General features: G+C 26.4%; 2 protein-coding genes across 2 annotated transcripts; both read right to left on the bottom strand.

Moving 5' to 3' along the window:
- Positions 1-4,375: 4,375 nt before the first annotated feature.
- On the bottom strand, positions 4,376-13,523 carry LOC109815084 (dihydroflavonol 4-reductase). Its single transcript, XM_020379678.3, has 6 exons — positions 13,298-13,523; positions 6,018-6,185; positions 5,700-5,917; positions 5,352-5,511; positions 4,739-4,949; positions 4,376-4,662 (listed from the first exon to the last, which is right to left on the bottom strand). The coding sequence occupies exons 1-6, from the start codon at positions 13,452-13,454 to the stop codon at positions 4,506-4,508; spliced, it is 1,071 nt and encodes a 356-aa protein (XP_020235267.1). The 5' UTR covers positions 13,455-13,523; the 3' UTR covers positions 4,376-4,505.
- Positions 13,524-17,660: 4,137 nt separating this feature from the next.
- Positions 17,661-20,096, bottom strand: LOC109815083 (putative anthocyanidin reductase). The gene is made up of 6 exons (XM_020379677.2): positions 19,807-20,096; positions 19,370-19,537; positions 18,955-19,172; positions 18,480-18,642; positions 18,039-18,249; positions 17,661-17,966 (listed from the first exon to the last, which is right to left on the bottom strand). Exons 1-6 carry the CDS (start codon positions 19,961-19,963, stop codon positions 17,810-17,812), a joined length of 1,074 nt encoding a protein of 357 aa, XP_020235266.1. The 5' UTR covers positions 19,964-20,096; the 3' UTR covers positions 17,661-17,809.
- Positions 20,097-20,398: the final 302 nt, after the last annotated feature.

Genomic DNA, 20,398 nt, shown 5'->3' with positions numbered 1-20,398 from the left:
AGGAAAAATGTAAATAAAAAAATAATAAAATAATCATCGAGAATATTTATGTCAATCAAGGAAAATTACTATAAATAAAGAGGAGACTAATAAATTTTTTCAGATTTGAGTAATATTTAAAATTGATCTTGTACCATTAGATTAAAAGAAAAATAAAGGACTGAGATGGGGAGTAATTTTATAGAGTTACTTAAGAAGCCATTTGATCATCTTTCTATATATAAGTACTAAATTTTTAATGGTTATAAAATATATTTTATTTAATAATAAATATATATATATATATATATTAATGGTAATATATAAGTATTAAATTAATATTTAATTGATGTTACTAAATTCAGTATTTTAATAATATCTAAATAAAATAGTGTTTTATAATAAAGTGTTATTTATAATATTTAATTAATATAATTTCAAAGTATGTATATTAAATATATATTTTAAATAAATATATTTATATTAAAATTTATTATTAAATAAATATTTAAAATTATATACTTAATATACAAATTTTATAATTATGTTAATTAAATATTATAAATAATACTTTATCATAAAATACTAGTTTATTTATATATTATTAAAATATTGTATTTAATAACATCAATTAAATAATATTTTAATACTTATATATTATTATTAATATATAAAAAATATTTTAATTAAATATTTATAAAAATATTACATTAATCACATTGATTAAATAATATCTTAATTAACATTTATATTTAATTTTATTATACTTATATATATTATTTTTATTTTGATATTTAACTTTAAAATATTTTGTAAAGATAAAAATGAAATTTGTTTTTAGTTATATATAGTTAATTTAAATAAAATTCATAATAATTTTTAAAACAATGATTAAATATGTAAATCAACAAATATAAGTATAACATATTTCAATTTGTTAAGGAAGAAAACTATTTATTTTAAACTAAGAACGAAAGGTGATGTAATATTTACATCTATGAAAGAATGTTAGTGTTGTTTTGGTTATAACTATTTTATAATAAAAGTGGACAACAATCTTTAATATAAGAAGAAAGAGTAGTGTAATATTTGTATCTATCAGAGAAAGAGAATGTAATTTACTTTAATTTGTAATTAAATAAATTAAATAACTTTATTAAAATAAAGAAAAAATTAAATAAATATATTTTAATAACATCATTTATTTTTATATTATTTTAATAGTGTTATTAAATAAATATACTTTAATATATTTATTAAATTATGTTTTAATAACATTATTAAATAAATTTTATTTTACTAATGTTATTAAATAATATTATTTTAAAGTTTATTTTTTATTTTCTTTATTGTTATTAATGTTATTTATTAACCTATTATATTAAAATGCCCTATGAGGGTGACACAATTAATTAACTTCCTTTGCTTTTACTAGTCAAGGCTTGAGATCGAATCTAATTTTTCTCATGTTTTATATCCTTCCATATGAACTTACACTGGGATGTGATAGACAATCTGTAATTTCACTAAAAATTCTCAAAGAGGTTATATCCTTCCATGAAAATTTGAACTTGGGAAAGAATAGGCGATCTATAATCTCAAAGAGGTTAGTGATTAGCTTTGGCCTTACATGGGGTCCTGCCTTGCCTAATCTAAACTTTTTGTAATAAAAAAATCTAATAATATTTTCATGTCACTTATGTAGCGATATGTCATTAATCAATGGTTAAACTTAAAAATCAATAGATATCAAAATAATGATAAGTCTAAAATTGCGAATTTTAAAATTTGGAAGGGACTAAATGTATCTATTAGGAACCAAAATTGCATATAGAAAAAAAATAGAGGAACTAAAAGTGTAATATAATGTTTATGTTATTATTTAATTAGTGTAAGTTAATTACACTCAAATGTGTAATTTATATTTTTTTATGACAATATCTTTCAATTTTGAGACAAAATAAAGTTTATTTTCAATTTTCAAAATAGTTTTTTTTCACTGCATATTTGATGTCTAGAATCAAACCAACATGTTTAATACTAGGTAGGTAAGTTTGGTTCAAGTTAGACAAAAAAAAGTTTTAAAATTTGAACTAAATTAAACCAATTAAAATTAATTAATTTAATTTTTATTTTTCTTAATTATGAACCAACTCAAACTCTGAAAATCTTTTGAGATGTTTTTGATACACATTAAAGGTACAAGACAAAGAGAACAGTACAGGACGATGCTCATTATTGGACAACTTTATGTCATGTGTATTGTTTTGTGAATAATGGATTGTACAAACAAAATAGCATTAAATTTATTATAATATCCTTTTTAATATTAATTACTATAATAAATTATTATTATTTTAATAAAGCAATAGTGACAAGAAATATGATGACAACAATTAGAATTGTCAAAGTGGGCCACTCAACCCATCTCGACCTGACCTACCAAGTGTTTAACAACAAGTGGGTTAATCCAACTTTACTTAGTGAACCTATAACAATCAATCTAGTCCGACATATTATAGGTTGGTGGGTTAAATAAGTTGACTTACTTAAATAAAAACAAAATAAAGCTTATTGGACTTTTTATTTATTTATTTATTTATTTATAAAAAACTTATTATAATCTTGTATCTTAGAATTACAACTATATTAATAGAATGACAAAAAAATTGTAAAAAAAGGAAGAGAATAGATATCAACCACAACTTTTATTATTTTATTTTTTAATATATATAAGTACAACTTTTATACACCTTTTTTTTTTTTTAATATATAAGTACATCCTTTTTTTTATATTAAAATAATCTTAACTTTTATTATTTTATTTTTTAATTTTACACTCCTAACATTTAATTTAACACTTTTTTTACATACCTTTTTCCCTTATTTTTACATGCACCTTTTTAATTTTTCTTTACTCTTACCTATTTCGATAGGTAATTTTAATTCCTTTAATTTTACATTATTCTTTTTCCTTTTCTCTTTCAGTTTTCTCACTAATTTCACTATCAGTATAGTACTCTAGAATAGTGAAAATTTCTTTTTCATAACACTAAACTTAATGCTAAGATTTTTGGAGGGGTGAAGGAAAAGGAAGTGTTGAAAGAAAAAATGTGTCTAATTTGATAGAAATTATCGAGGAAGTTACACATATCTACAATGTTATCGCTTACCAGTTCTATGATTTGGGTGCATGTAAAAAAATGAAAAAGATGAGAAAATAAGAAAATAATATAAAAATCAAGAGAACTAAAGATAATGAATTAGAGAAAGACAAGATGGTGTATGTGAAAACTGAAAAAGAAAAGGAAGGAGGTGTGTAAAAAAAGTAGTAAATTAAAAGTTAGATATGTAAAATTAAAAATTTAAAGAATAAAAAAAATTATAGATATTTTAGAATTTTAAAAAAAATAATAAAGGAGGTTTACTTATGAAAAAAAAAGAGGTACATATATCATTAGTCAATTATGAACCCAATATCTGATACGAGGCCCAGCAGAAATATTACAAACCAAGCCCAAGTGGCTAGATAGTTATATCCAGCCATGTGGCCCTTTTATTTTTTATTTTTCAATTCCTATAAGCTTCGAAATATTACAAACCAAGCCCAAGTGGATAGATAGTTATTTCTTTGAAGTATTTTGAAAATAGTGAACTTGTAATGAGTTAGGTGGAGTTGGCATGAGACTCATAATTAGGCTTTAAGAACTATACAGCCATGAGAAGCTTTACATCAATTTTCTGAATTCCGACACTTCCGAACCATTTGTGGTTTCCCTCTTAAATGTTTGACGCAAACTTCTTTTGCTGATAAAAATAGTGAAGAACTAGTCCCCTTGCCTATAAATATTTTCTAAGGAATTTTTGTTTTAATTCGTCCCTGTAGTACCTATCGTGGATAACAGCGACTAATCTTCTCTTATGTTGGAGGCACCTCAAAGAGTGGGATAACTAGCCCTAAGAATTAACACGGCTGCATACACAAGGCAGAATTCGAACCCTTGACCTTGCTTAAGCGTGGATCAACCCCTACCGCTGAATCACACACTTGGAATTTCATAAGGAATTGAACTTAGCTCTATCTTTAGAATTGCATTTACCTATATGCAGACATCTAAGTTGGTTCCCATTATAGACTCTGATTCTATTTTTCAATATACAATGTGGTCACGTTTTTTAATTCATTAGCACCTTCTGGTTGGTGCAATACAAATTTTAGACCAAGCCTCTGCTGTTGAACATCAATGATGACTATGAATTCTCGGAAAAAGGTTAATATTCTGTTTGGATAATTTTCTTTGTAAGTAGTTATGAGAGAATAAAATAAAAAGGTAAAATCATTTGAGCTACCCTATAAGAGTGCATAGACTGATTGTGTTGAAGAAGTTTATCCAAATAGAACTAAAGAATAAATAATATATACAAAATATTCAAGAAGGAATTTCTTTGTAAATACGACTTCATTTATTTTTGTGATCACTGAACAATACAAAAGTTTTAAAATCATGTACAACAGTTTTTAAAGACTATTGTCTAATTGGAGGTAAATAACCATAATCTTGGCAACAAACAATTGTCTGACGGATTATATCTTCAAGCCCATGCTTGTAACAAAAACCCAAATCTTTTAATTTCTTTGAGGAAATCTCAGAAGGAGCTTTATCATAATTTTTCTCAGAAATCCTGCATGTGTATATAAGAATAACATAAACAGTTGAAAAAAATAAAAATAAAAACAGTTTAGAGGGAAGAAAGTTACCTTTTCTTATTTGAGTAAGAATACTCTTTGGCAAGAAGATTAACCAACATAGACATTGGACAACTTTGGCTGTTGCATATGTATCGACCTTCTGCTTTAGAATGCTCCATTAGGAATATGTGCGCACTGCATATATCTTCAATGTGAACTAAGGCGATCGATCCCATTCGTGCATTTACAGCAGATAATATCTTGAAGAACTCAGGTTCACCTATTCATACGAGATCAATATGATCAAACACATTGACATGATAAATAACTCAAGTAGATATGTTAGCACAAAAGTTTGATGCTATCTATTTTATGATGCATAATGAGGCCTCGAGATTCAATGCATTTGAAGAATTTAGTATGCAAGATACTTAAATTTATATCTGCTCTAAGAATAAACAAAAAGTTCATGCGCTTTGATGAATATCATCTAACCAATTTTCATGCTTACCAATTTTAGTAATATGGCTTTCACTTGAAACAGCCACAGATCATTCATTTTCCTTTCTAGCAAAAATTTTACTACCAGTAGTTTCCACTTTACACATATATTGATTTTTTTTTTTTAGTGGCTCTAGATGAATAACATTATACCAATAGATACATTGAAGGTAAAAATAACCTGTTATTGGTGACAATAGGACTTTAATACTTGATGGTACATTAGCAGTGAAGAATGGGCCTGAAACAGTGGTTGTTATGACTGACACAAGATCAATGCCATTCTCTTTAGCAAACTTAAATGTTGCCTCTTCTGTTAGATGCTTTGAAAGTGCATAAACCTGCCACAATGAAGAAGCTCTCAAAAGGAAGCAACACACTAAACAAATGCAAGCTAGCCAGGGAAAGAACCTACTAGAGTCGGCCTAGTAGCAGAGTGTTTGGATAGTGTGCATAAGATTCTAAGTTCTAACCTTAGTATTATCATTGTACATTACAAAAAAAGCTACCAAGGGAAAGCATTACTTACCCACCCACTTGCTTTGGTTTTCACAACATGTTCAGTTTGGATTTGGCAAGATTCATCAACAACAGGTTTCCACTTCCCATTGTTGTCTTTGGCAGTCATGGTACTAATTGAAGATGTGAAAACAACCCTTTTCACAGATTTGGAATTCAAGCAGGACTTTAGAACGTTTATGGTTCCTTTTATTGCAGGATCAATTATATTTGCTTGAACATAGGCCTCTGCATGTTCAACACAGGGCACAAGTGTAATTAAACTATTATAGTGCCATAAGCTATGTGTACTTCAAAGTTTCATTGTAAGCAATGGTGATGACATTACCAATGTTTTCTTTCTCAACCACATTGAATTCCATTGAAGCTGCAACATGAAAAACGCCATCACAGCCTTTCACAGCCTCATCGAAACTTCCTTCTTCATTCAAATCCGCTTTGAAAATTCTCAATCGGTCACCTCTTGTCCACAAAGACAGCAGGTGTAGTGACTTTTCTGGTACATCAAATTATTGAAACAAGATAAAGTCAAACATTTATAGATAATTATTAATTGATACAGTATTTTAAGACAGAATTCAACTTATGTGAATATGAAATATTGAGTGTTCAACATTTGTGTGATTGATGAAATTCGTTTTGTTTTACCCTTAATCGTATCAGAATACCTTATTGCAATTCTATTAACTTAAGCAAATCATCCTGTTAATTATTTTTCTGCACTTGTCTATTTTTTTCTGCTTCTAAATTATGGAATGAAGTCATAAAATGCTGGTTGAATTTTTTTATTTTTTATTTATTTATATTAGCTAAGACTGGAAATATTATAAGAAATAAATGCTACAATGAGCATTTTCGTTTACACAAAGTAAAAAGAAAGACTGGAGTAGAAGTTATGGGCTTTTAAATAGGGCCCTAGTAGAGTCACTACTCAGCCCAATTCCAGACCTTAATAACTCATGGAGGCCATTTTGTTTGGGTCTTACAGCTTTTCGACATATTATTCAATCGCTTTAAAAAAAGTAAATATTAAATATGTCTTAAATTTTGTAAAATTTAATGTTTTTAAATTGTGTATGAGCTAGGAAGTTTCTCCCCTGCTTTTATTTTATTTTAATTAAATAATCATAAATTTTGTAATGCTTTTCTTACTACAGATACTAAAGTTTTAAATTATCAAAAGATTAAATACATGTTTTTTTCAATAATTTTTTTATTAAATATCAACATTGTATACAAACACTATTTTATATGAGTGTTTTAAAAACTTTTCTTTAATGAAAGAATTTATTGTTATCTAATTTGATTTTTATTTATCATAGTTATTATATACGTTAAGTAATTATATTTATTTTGGTCATTGGTTAAAAAATGTTTATTTTAGCCACTAAAAACAATTAATTGAGTAAAAAAAATGCTTACTAATACCAAGTACAAAGAGTAATGTAGCATGTAAGTGATGTAACAAAAAAAAAAGAAGAAGAGAGTAACTATATACCCCCAAAAAAAAAAGGTACGAAGAGTAATTAACCCTTTCGCATAGTTGGTGGGTGGCTAGTTAAATTTACTGAGTTTAAGTTATATCATTAACTTCCCCTAAAAAAAAGTTATATCATTAACTTGGGTAGTAATATATTTTTTATTATTAGATAAATTTTATGCAATTTATTTTTCTTCTATCATTTGTGTCTCTTAATCAATCATTGTATTACTTTAAAAGATTATTGTAAGAAAATAACATTTGAGATCAGGAGATATATATTAAAAGAGAGAAATAATATTTATTAATTATTTAATAAATTTTTTTATTGAATATTTATGTCTAATAATTAACAAAAACAATTGTTTACATTGATAAGTTAAAAATATAAACTTTATTTTCAAAAAAATTTGAAGAAAGTTTAACATTTTTTTCTAATATTTTTGCCTAATGAGTAAAACACTATAGTACTTGTATGTATGTATATATATGTTTGGCAAAAATTTCATGTTTAACTTCATATTTCATATATAACAACTTTAATTTTCATTCACGAATCTATTTAATTACTTAAGATGATCATATGTGTAACATCACTAAATTTGAGGTGTTTAATTTAATTATATGTAATATATGATTTGTTATAATTCATTATCAGTATGTTGTTTGAGAACTCTAGTGATCAAGGAATCTTGAGAGTTTGGTTGTTTCTAAGATGTCTCAGGCTTGGTTCACTCAGTTCAATTAAGGAAAGGTATACAGAGTTTTTCTTAAAACATGAATCTCATAAATTTAAGTTTTAAGAAATTTTAGAGAGAAGTTAGATAGAAATTCTTTGGAGCTCAAAACATTCTTCTCTCCTTTTTACAAAAAATCCTTCCTTCTCCCTTTCTTACAATTAATCCAAGGTGATCGATTAGTGATTCAAAACTTGTGAAGCCAAGAATCTAAAGTTGGAGTCATGTGATTTTTGTTCTTCTCTTCTCGGTTGATCGACAAAAGGTAAAGGAAACTTGTTAAATTGAAATTATTAAAGTATAAGTGTTGTTGTTGTCTAGAATCATCTTTGAGTAGTTGATTTCTATATGAATTTATGAGAAGTCAAATTATGGTGTATTGTTTCCTTGAAGTGGTTTTGAATAGGGTTGCATGATTCTTGATTCATGATAGATGCATGTTGTTTTTAATGATAGAAATAAGCTTGGCATGTTGTTTATATGTTGTATTGCATGTTGATAGAATTTTAAGTTTTAGGTGGATTGGATGAAAATGAGTTTCTTTGAAGTGTAGAACTTATCATCATGTCGAGCACACCTTTAGAGCATTAGGCATGGCTTAAGCCAAGAGCATTATATCTCACTCGTGCGAAGTACAATATTGGTGGTGCTAGGTGTGATGAGAGAGAATCGTCACTAACTTGGTCACATTGAATGTTAAATTGAATGGCGTCAAGCGCAATGGAGTGACATCAAACGTGAATCAAGCAGAGACCCTCTACTGAATTGGGGTCGAGCTTCAATTTTGCCACGTCAGGTGCAAGAAAGTGGGAGGCTCTCTACCCCAACCACGTTAGGCACATGTAGTTTGGTGTTAGATGTGGACAAGATAAGAAACCCCCTCTCTCAATAGCATTGGGAGCCAAGGAGATGGCACCAAGCATGAGTTGCTTGATAAAAACATGATGTTTTAAGAGATTTATAGTGGGAAAATGATGTTTAAGCTGTATGATGATAAATCATTATGTTTAAGTTGAAATACTATATAATGATGTTATGTTGCTGAGTTGTAAGTTAATAGATGATTAAGCTGTGAAGTTGTATGATACTATAGTTGATCAAATTGTTAAACTAATAGGCATGTGGTGTAGATACATTTGTTGAGACACATAAAAATTAGAGAAGAGTAAAAGTTGTTTTTAGAAATTAAAATCTTTTATTGTATGTATATAAGTTGTAGTGCTCCAAGAGCTCAAGTGGAGAATCCTTTAATAAGTAAGTTGACTTTTAAATAGGTAGTTATGCTAAGTTGTATCCTTTAGGTTTTATGTGAAAATTTGTTTGTGGACAAGATCGAGGTATACATGTAAAACATAACCAATCGAGTAAAGTATAAGGTTGGAGACTTAGTCCCTAACTGAGTGTTAGAAAAATGTAGTATTTGGAGGATAGTTGGTGGGCTAATGTCATAGAAGGCTAAATGTTGCAAGCTAATGTCATGGTAGGCTTATATCTAAGTTATTCTACCATGATAATAGTACTAGACTTCCTAGTGGAAAAACCTAAGAAATCGAATCTAAGTTGTATACTTTATGCTCTTTGAGGCGTAATGTTGTTTATACTTGATCTGGTTATGATAAATCAAATGTGATTCAATAAGGTCTAACCACTTAAACTATTTACCTCTATTATTGGAGATCTTTGTAGTTGACATACGTGACGATGCATTAGTGATTTATTGTTGTTGTTTATGTTGATTGAGCTAATGTTGATAAGATGTTTATGATGATATTGATGTTGTGTTACAAGTTGTTGAGATGTTGATGTGATGATGTCTTTCATAAGTTGAATGTTGTCATATGGGATTCCTTTAATATTAATGAAGTTGACTATGTTGAAAAGTTGTAAGTTATTGTTATGACTACGTACTATATCAATTCTTTTCACAAGTTTACACTTTCTTTTCCTTGTGGTTAGAACTATAATAATCATACTTGGTATGAGAGTAGGATAAGATTAGCAAGTTAGCTTGTGTATTCTGATGAAGGGTCATGTTATGACTCAATTTTGGAGATGCTACTCTTGTGTAGCTTGTTTGTGTAGACAGTACTTGACCAACAAATAGGTTTATTTTGCACACAGTGATGTAGTCAATGTAGATTATATATATGTGCAAGGTATATATGTAACCTCGTAAGGAGATTTATGCTTTCCAATTGATGCCCAAAAATGTATTAAGTTTTATGCCATATACATATATTGCATACATATCTAACAAAGTGACTATTGCATGATAATCCTAAGATAGTTAAATCCTATTTTATTAATTCCATTGTGTAGTAACTATACCAAATGTATTGACCTGACAGATCTTTATAAGATGCTTGAAGACTGGTGATCAATTTTACTATCTTTGTTATAAAAAAGATTTATTGATAATTTTTTTTTACCCTAAATCAAGATAACTACAAGTTTTCACAATAATTACACTAGTACCTCTTATGAATTTTTATATAAGTAAAAAATGTTTAAATTTTTTAGACTGAAGTATAAACAAATTTCAATTAAATTAAATTTATGTAATATTTTTAATTTAAAAATACTTTTACAATAATAATTATTTTTAGATAATCATGATATCAGTATAAAAATATTCAAAAGAAGTGACTAATCTTTACTAGAGACTGTGAATGTACACAAAGTAAATATTCCTCAACATAATTTATTTTATATTTAAGATTAGAATTCAAACTCTTGACATCTTAATTAAAGAATACAAATCGTCTTGTACAACCAATTTGATTCTTATGCTAATAAATAAAAACATTATCTATTATGATCACAATTGAGAATATTTTAGTTCACAAATATATATGAGGAGGGTTCAAACGACACTAGTGTAACTTTAACTAAGTGTTACACCGCTCAATAACTTTATATTAAATGTGAATTTTGTAAATCCAACCGTTAGATTGAAAGTTCATATCTCTTAGATCATATATATCAAATTTTATATTAATCTAAGATGATTTGATACTTCATTCTCATAAAACAAAATTGACGTAATATATACATTTCAAAATATACTAAAATATGAACACTTTGATTACCTTCAAGTTGTTGTTCAATTTTAACAAAATTTGACATATATGATCTAAGAGATATGAACTTTCCATCTAACGGTTGAATTTACAAAATTCACATTTAATATAAAGTTATTGAGCGGTGTAACACTTAGTAAAAGTTATACCGGTGTCGTTTGAACTCTCCTCAATATATATATATATATATGTTATAATTATATCGGTGTAACTTTTACTAAATATTACATTACTCAATAACTTCATATTAAATGTGAATTTTGTAAATCCAACCGTTAGATTGAAAGTTCATATCACTTTATATGTGTATGTCAAATTTTGTTAAAATTGAACAACAACTTGAAGGTAATCAAAGTGTTCATATTTTAATATAATTTGAAATAAATATATTACGTCAACTTTGTTTTTATAAGAATGAAGTATCAAATCATCTTGAATTAATATAAATTTTTGTATATATGATTTAAGAGTAAAGAGCTTTCAATCTAACGGTTGGATTTACAAAATTCACATTTAATATAAAGTTATTGAGCGGTGTAATACTTAGTAAAAGTTATACCGATATTATTATAACTCTCATATATATATATATATATATATATATATATATATATATATATAGGGGAATGCTAATATACTCCCACCTATTTTTTAGTGGGAGTATGTTAGCAACTTACACCAAAATTTTATGACAAAAAACCACTCATTTCTTTTGATTTAGTTAATTTATATAAAGGATATTATAGTAATTTAATTTAATTTTAAATAAAAATTAAATATTTTCTCTCTTATTAATCTATTTCACTAAGTCATTCCTCTTTCCTATTAAATTCCTTCTCCAACTCATTTATCTTTTCTATTAAATTCTTTCTCTAACTTATTTATCTCTCCTATTAAATTCTTTCTTTAACTCATTTTTCTCTCATCTCTCATGATGTCTTTCCCCTTTCTCTCTGAACAAATAAAAATTAATTAATAAAAAAAAGAAATGACTTAATGAATGAAGTTAATAAGAGAGAAAAAATATTTATTTTTTTTTAAATTAAATTAAATTACTATAATATTTTTTGTACGAATTAACTAAATTAAAAGAAATGAGTGATTTTTTTGTCCTAAAGTTTTGGTGTAAGTTACTAACATACTCCCACTAAAAATTAAGTGGGAGTATATTAGCATTCCCCATATATATATATATATATATATATATATATATATATATAGAGGAGGGTTCAAACGACACCGGTGTAACTTTTACTAAGTGTTACACCGCTCAATAACTTTATATTAAATATGAATTTTGTAAATTCAACCGTTAGATTAAAAGTTCTTTCCTCTTAGATCATATATACAAAATTTTATATTAATCCAAGATGATTTGATACTTCATTCGTATAAAACAAAATTGACGTAATATATTTATTTCAAAATATACTAAAATATGAACATTTTATTACCCTCAAGTTGTTGTTCGTTTTTAACAAAATTTGATATACACATATAAAGTGATATAAACTTTCAATCTAACGGTTGAATTTACAAAATTCATATTTAACATAAAGTTATTGAGCGGTGTAACACTTAGTAAAAGTTACACCGGTGTCGTTTGAACCTTCCTCATATATATATATAATGTGAAATCTTGAAAATTGGATATATTTAATAAAAAAATTATAATCCGTGTGAAACTGATTATTATTTTTATATAAGTTAAAGGGAGAATTAACTTATTGTTGACTTTGCATACTTTTCCGATCATTTTGTGTTCAGTTTATTAGTATTATTTGTGATTGCAATAACTTCTCATTAAACCTTATCTAATTTTTATCACTACCAAAATGATAAAGAAAACGGCTACACAAATCAAGGCTTCAGAATCATCATACGTACTGAAAATTTAGAAGCACAAGATTCAAAAAGGAGAAAACTGTTAATTAATTGAACACAAAGCATGCACAGCACAAATATATATGTGATAATGCAAAAACAAAATAAAATTGATAGAAGATCTATTTGATGTCTGTCCCATTATCGAGCGGGGAATACTCTTTAATAATAATAAAAAAAAATCATAACCATTAATTTTCTTCTTAATTCTTAAACTCTGACATGCATGCTGAAACAAGAGGCAGATGCTCAAGATCCATCACCCCATTTTGGAGTGAATCTAAGCAGTGAGAAGAGTGATAGAAAGAAAAAATAAAATTGAAAAAATGATAAATGATGTAATATAAAATGAAATAAATACGAGCTCAAAAAGAGAACAAGGATTCAAAACATAAAAGTGTAGTTAACAATTAAAAGGGTTACTAACCAGGATCTCTAACAGTGGCATGAACAGTGTAACCTCTTTCAAGAAGAGTCTCCACAAGCCATGAACCAATATAACCTGTGCCTCCAGTTACACAGTATGTTGCAGGAGAAGAAGAAATTTGACCTTTGTTCTTCATCGTCTCAAGTGCTTCCTCCATTTTTTTCTCCTCTTCTTTCTCTTCTAGTTGAGACCTTTCCCAAGTGCCAATTAGATGTGGCTATGCCCATTTAACAATTGGTGCTCTCTTTAAACTATTGGTTGCATGGTACAGCTAGCTGAATAAACTAATTATTATCTTATTAAAATAACATTAAAAAAGATAATAAGATCTGCTTTAAACTTATATATTAATTTGGTGTTTACTTTTTTATTAATTGCGTTTATAGAATTAGATACTATGAACATCTGTGCCATTTTGTTATTATAGTCGTTGGCGAGGCATGGAATCATCCAATACCCTCGCATATATGTGCAATCAATTGTTATAGGATTCAAGATTATGTTGAAAAGTTTCTACTCCTCATCTTGACTTTATGAGCTGATATTATAATTAAAAAAAAAAATATCTCCTACCACATATATTCTTTAATTCACTAAGATAGAGACTAATACTGTTTGTTGTACTGTGTCTACTGCTGATTAAAAAAAACTCTCACAGTGATAATCGAACACATCATTTTTATATACGTGAAGGGACGGGGCAGGTTATAAGTAAGGGGCTAAATAAAAAAAAATTATAAAAAGTATTAAATATTTTTTAAAATATATAAATCATAAATATTAATAATTAGATTCACTTGCAAAAGAAAAATCATGAATTTATAATAAAATTTGGCTATATTAATTATAATTTTTTTACACAAAATACTTATTAATTGTATTCTAAAAATATTTTAAATCAGAATAAATTATGTTACTCATTGTTTTATATTTTAGAACAATAATAATCAATAAATTTTGAAAAATATCTTATTTTAAAATTGTTAAAAAGTAGAAGAAAAAAAATGTAATCAATGTAAAAGGAATATTAATAGGGTGCAAGATTTGATTGTTAATCATTTGTCATCTCCAAAAATCTTTAAAAAAAAGTAGTTGATTATGTGTGAATCGTACCTTATTCTAATCGATCTAATCTATTATATATATATATATATATATATATATATATATATCATTTTTTCCTAAATAATAATAGATTATTAAAATATTAATAATATAGAATAATTTTTCTAAGTAAATAAAATATATAATTATACAATAAATATTATAAAAGGAAAATAATAAATTTATCTAAAAAGAGAAAAAAATCTTATTATCTCACGATGAATTAATATTATAAAAATAAAATAAAATACTTTATAAAAAATATAACACTTGAATACTGTTATTTATCATTAAAGTTTAAATAAAAAATATTTAATTATATATATATATATATATATATTAAAAAAATGAGATCATAAAAAAATTTAGGGGGACCGAGGCCCCCGAGTCCCTTGGTATATCTGTCCTGTATGTCTGAACACTCATTTTTTGTTTAAAAAACTAAAATAAAAAAATTAAAAAGGATACTAAAATGAAGAAGAAGAAAAAAAGGATAAGCAAAACTGAAGAAAACTGACTTTAATTTTTCTTTTTCAAAATCATAAAATTAAAAAAGAAAGAAATGGTGCATGTCCATTTTGGGATTAAGCATTAGTGATCTTTCACATTATTCTTTTCTTTTAGGTGTTTATGGTCCAACAGTGTCCAGTGGAAACATGACCAACCTCTCCATGCTTGCATACTAAGATATGATAAAGCCTCACCAGTCAGTCACTACTCAGTACTCACCATCTTTCATACTCCAGAATAACTCACCATGCACGTACAACAACTTTTCTCCATCATCACATAGCCATGTGCAGTAGAAGAATTATTGCACCTCTCTCTCGACCCTAAACCACCAAGTCCTATATATATATACATCAAGGAACCAACAAACAACACATTCTAGTATTATTTTTCTTTGGGTTAATACATCATTTATAGGTATTAAATTGTTATATACATGAATGATTACATGAAATAAAGGATTAAATATGTTTTTTCTGTCTTTAAATTTTTACAATTTTCATTTTTAGATCATGAATAATTTTTTTTTTATTAGTTTTAGTTTATGAACTTTACTGATTTCTACTTTTAATCGCGGAACACTTTTTCTTTGGTTAATATTTTGGTTCCTGTGTGTGGTGTCAAGTTTTTGTTCATGCATGAAAAAGAATTTTAAGGACTAAAACAACATAAAATTTGTTCAATGATTAAAAGTGAAAATTAGCTAAAGTTTAAAAACTTAAAATATATTTAATCCTGAAATGATAATGTAATGTTGGGTTCTAGATATGATGAGATAAAAAATATTGAGTAATGTTACATGTACAACAAAAAATTATACATCAATTTAGATAACAATATTATTTTTGTGTTTATCTCTTTATCATTAATAAATTTTTCTTTCAATAATAAATAAAGTACTAAAGATAAATAGATATAAAAGTAATGTTGTGATTATTGTTTTCCATGTAGCATTACTAAAAATTATCATGTCCAATTTATTGATTGTTAACAAACTTCTAACTGTTGGAGACTAAATTATAAAAAGAATGGATTTAATAAAAACTTTTTTTAGTTTAGGAAATTAACTAATTAATTCTTTAAAAATTTAGAAACCCAATGATAAGTTTACGTTTAAAATATGAAAAATATATATAATATAATGACAACTTAGTATAAACGACTTTAAATATGCTCTTCTGATTTGATTTGGTTATTTCAAAAGCTATATATAAAAAATAATGATAACCAACTTAAACATATTTCTAGCTAGAATTAAAAATATTTTAAAATTTAAATTACAAAATTTTAACATACAAAACATTTTCTACTAAAGAACTACATAACTCCAACTCTCTATTTTACTTACAAATACATAAGATTAGGAAGATCAATATTGTCAAGATAAAAGGAAAAGATATAATAACAATAATTTTTCTACATAATGATAATAATATATTATTCTTCTTCTTTTTAATAATACAAATATGTTTTGAATAATAAAATAAATTGTTTGAGAAAATAATACTAATGAATGAAAAATAGAATATCATGCTTTTTTTAAGAGTATAATAATGATTTTTAAAGTTATTTAAATTTTATACATTTATTTAAATGTACGTCTTTAAGAATAAAAAAAATAACGAGATAATCGTTTTTAATGATCTCACGGGTGTAAACACTTATTATCTGTCCAAAAATCTTTTTCCTTTTCTATACACTGAGGACCACCTTTACATTCATAAAATTACAAAAAAAAAATATAAAAAAAAATCATGAAACAACCTTGAAAACTATGTAAATTAAAATGATGTTGTTAAAACAACTCATCAATTGTTTTACATATATGATCTTTCCTGAAATTTGTTATTATCTAATCTAGTTTCATCTCAAAAGCTCACAAACAATATTGAGTATATCTAATAATTGAAGTCTTCTACGCACATGTTAATGTATAATATACAACTTTATATATATATATATATATATATATATATATATATATATATATATATATATATATATATATATATATATATATATATATATATATATATATTTTTAATACTTTTAATGTATTCTTAATTTTACACACATATACGTGTGTGTAAAAATGACTGTGAATTAATATTCATATATGTTTAAATAATTTTATATTCAAAGTTTGAATGTATATAATAAAATGTAGTTATTGCTAATAGTTTATTTTGTCATGTGGTTAATATTAATTTTTTTATTTCATTTATTATATTATTAATGATGAAATTAGGTAAAAATAAATGAATAAAATTTATAATCGAACTAAATAATTATCAAGCATCGTATATTGAAATATCTTATTTGAAATTTTATATAATTCAAACATGTACTCTAAATGAAAGCTACTGTGAAATTGACATGTGTGATAAATGTAGATTAGTTATTTAATTTATTATACTATTAATGACAGAATTAGGTAGAAAATAAATATGGTTTGAAATCAAACCAAATATTTTCGAAGCAACATATACTAAGACATGATATTTTAACATTTGTGTAATTATGCGCGTACTACAAACTTTGCAAGCAATTATAAATTCGAGGTGTTATCTACACCTATGATTCAATTGGTAGATGTATTTATAATGATTAATTAATATGTTGATTGTTTATTTCATTTATCATTTTATTAATGACAAAATTAGGTAAAAAATAAATGTATTTATAATCAAATAAAGCACTATTTATGAAATATCATATATATGTTGTGATGTGTAATGTGTTATTCAGACATTTAAGTAATTGAGGAGTGTTCCGAGCCTTGAAAGTTACTGTGACCTTGAAAGTTGTGGAAATAACTTTGAAAATATGACTTCATTTATTTTTTTGTGATCATAGAACAAGACAAGTCTTAAAATCATGTACAACAGTTTTGAAAAACTATTGTATAATTGGAGGTAAATAACCATAATCTTGGCAACAAATAATTGTCTGATGGATTATATCTTCAAGCCCATACTTGTAGCAAAAACCCAAATCTTTTAATTTCTTTGAGGAAATGTCAGAAGGAACTTTATCACAATTTTTCTCAGCAATCCTGCATGTGTATATAAAAATAACATAAGAAATTGAAAAAACAAAAAAAAAAGTTTAAAGGGAAGAACAGTACTTTTTCTTGTTTGAGTAGGAATACTCTTTGGCAAGAAGATTAGCCAACATAGAGATCGGAAAACATTGGCTGCTACATATGTATCGACCTTCTGCTTTAGAATGCTCCATTAGGAATATGTGTGCACTGCATATATCTTCAATGTGAACAGCAGAAATTGACCCCATTCGTGCATTTACAGAAGATAGTAGCTTGAAGAACTCAGGTTCACCTATTCATGCAAGGTCAATATGGTCAAACACAATGACATGGTAAATAACCTAAACTACTTTCACTTGAAAGAGTCACATTGTTATTATATATAGTAATATATCATTCATTTTTTCCTTTCTTGCACGAATGAGACAACTAGTAGTTTCCACATATGTTGATATTTTTTAATGGCTCTAGATGAACAACATTGTACCAATTATATATACATACATTGAAGGCTTAAATAACCTGTTAATGGTGACAGTAGGACTTTAACACTTGGTGGTACGTTATTAGCAGTGAAGAATTGGCCTGCAACAGCGGTTGTTATGACTGACACAAGGTCAATGCCATTCTCTTTAGCAAACTTAAATGCTGCCTCTTCTGTTAGATGCTTTGAAAGTGCATAAACCTGCCACAGTGAAAGAAACTCTCAAAAGGAAGCACACACTATACAAATGCAAGATAGTCAGGGAAAGAACTCGCTAAAGTCAATCTAGTGGTAAAAATTTCTAATAGTTTGCACAAAATTCTAAAAATCTATTTAGATATAAGTTTAAAAGGGATTTTAAAAATTTTCTTATAAAAAAATACTATCATTTTTCAATAGAGAAACTCTGAAAAACAATTATAACTTATATACAAATAAACTCAAATTTCTAATCTCATATTTTTTGTGCAAAAGAAAAAAAAAAAAAAGCTAGTCAGGGAAAGCATTACTTACCCACCCAATTGGTTGTGTTTTCACCATATGTTCAGTTTGGATTTGGCAAGATTCATCAACAACAGGTTTCCACTTCCCATTGCTGTCTTTAGCACTCATGGTACTCATTGAAGATGTGTAAACAACCCTTTTCACAGAATTGGAATTCAAGCAGGACTTTAGAACGTTTATGGTTCCTTTGATTGCAGGATCAATTATATTTGCTTGAACATAAGCCTCTGCAAGTTCAACACATGATACAAGTTTAATTTAAGTGTGATAAAATCTGTTTGGACATAAAATTAGAAGTATTTTTTTTTAGAATATTTTTATTATAAAAAATATGCTTTATTTTTAATAAAAAAAATTCTTAAAAACGCTTATAAACTTTATGTACTTCGAAATTTGGTTGAAAAAGCATAGATGATGACATTACCAATGTTTTCTGTCTCATCCACCTTATATTCCTTTGAAGCTGCAACATGAAAAACGCCATCACAACCTTTCACGGCCTCATCGAAACTTCCTTCTTCATTCAAATCCGCTTTGAAAATTCTCAATCGGTCATTTCCCTTCCACAGTGGCAGAAAGTGTAGCGACTTTTCTGGTACATTAAATTATTAAAACAAGATAAAGTCAAAACATTTATAGATAATTATTATTAACTGATACAATATTTTCTCAAGGGAAATACTCAAGATCCATCACCCCATTTTGGTGGGGGATCTTAGTTGTAAGAAGAGTGATTGAAAGAAAAATGAAAAAAAGTATAAAAATAAATATAAATGTAATAAATGACATGATAAAAATAGAATAAATACGAATTTAAAAAGAGAAGGAAGACCAAAAGAAAGTAGTTAAAGGGTCACTAACCAGGATCTCTAACAGTGGCATGAACAATGTAGCCTCTTTCAAGAAGAGTCTCCACAAGCCATGAACCAAGATAACCTTTGCCTCCAGTAACACAGTATGTTGCAGGAGAAGAAGAAATTTGAACTTTGTTCATCATCGTCTCAAGTGCTTCCTCCATTTTTTTTCTCCTCTTGCTACCAATAAACTAAACAACACCCTAGTGGAGACCTTTATATACCAAGTGTCAATTAGATTAGATGTGGCTATGGCCTATAATCAATTGATTCTCTCCTTATACTACTGGTTGCATGGTGCAGCTAAATAAATTATTGATATATTAAAGTAATTATATATATATATATATATAAAAGATAATAAGATATCTGTGTTAAAACCAGGTAATTTAGTCAAGTTTTTTCTTTTAACAGAAATTTTAGTACCAAGAAAAAAGAAATTCAACAAAAAGGTACGAATTCATATATCAACGGCCGCATGATTTCCATCAAACTTTATTTTATTTATTTTCTTTTATTATTCAAATTTTGAACCAATAAATATATTATGTTTATAAATATTTATACAACATGCATTATTATAAGTATCCTTGCATGGT

This window comes from Cajanus cajan, chromosome 10 (assembly GCF_000230855.2).
Source record: "Cajanus cajan strain Asha chromosome 10, NIPB_CcT2T_4, whole genome shotgun sequence".
Lineage (NCBI taxonomy): Eukaryota > Viridiplantae > Streptophyta > Magnoliopsida > Fabales > Fabaceae > Cajanus > Cajanus cajan.
The sequence above is the reverse complement of the archived record's forward strand: the minus strand, read 5'-3'. Positions and strand labels throughout refer to the sequence as shown.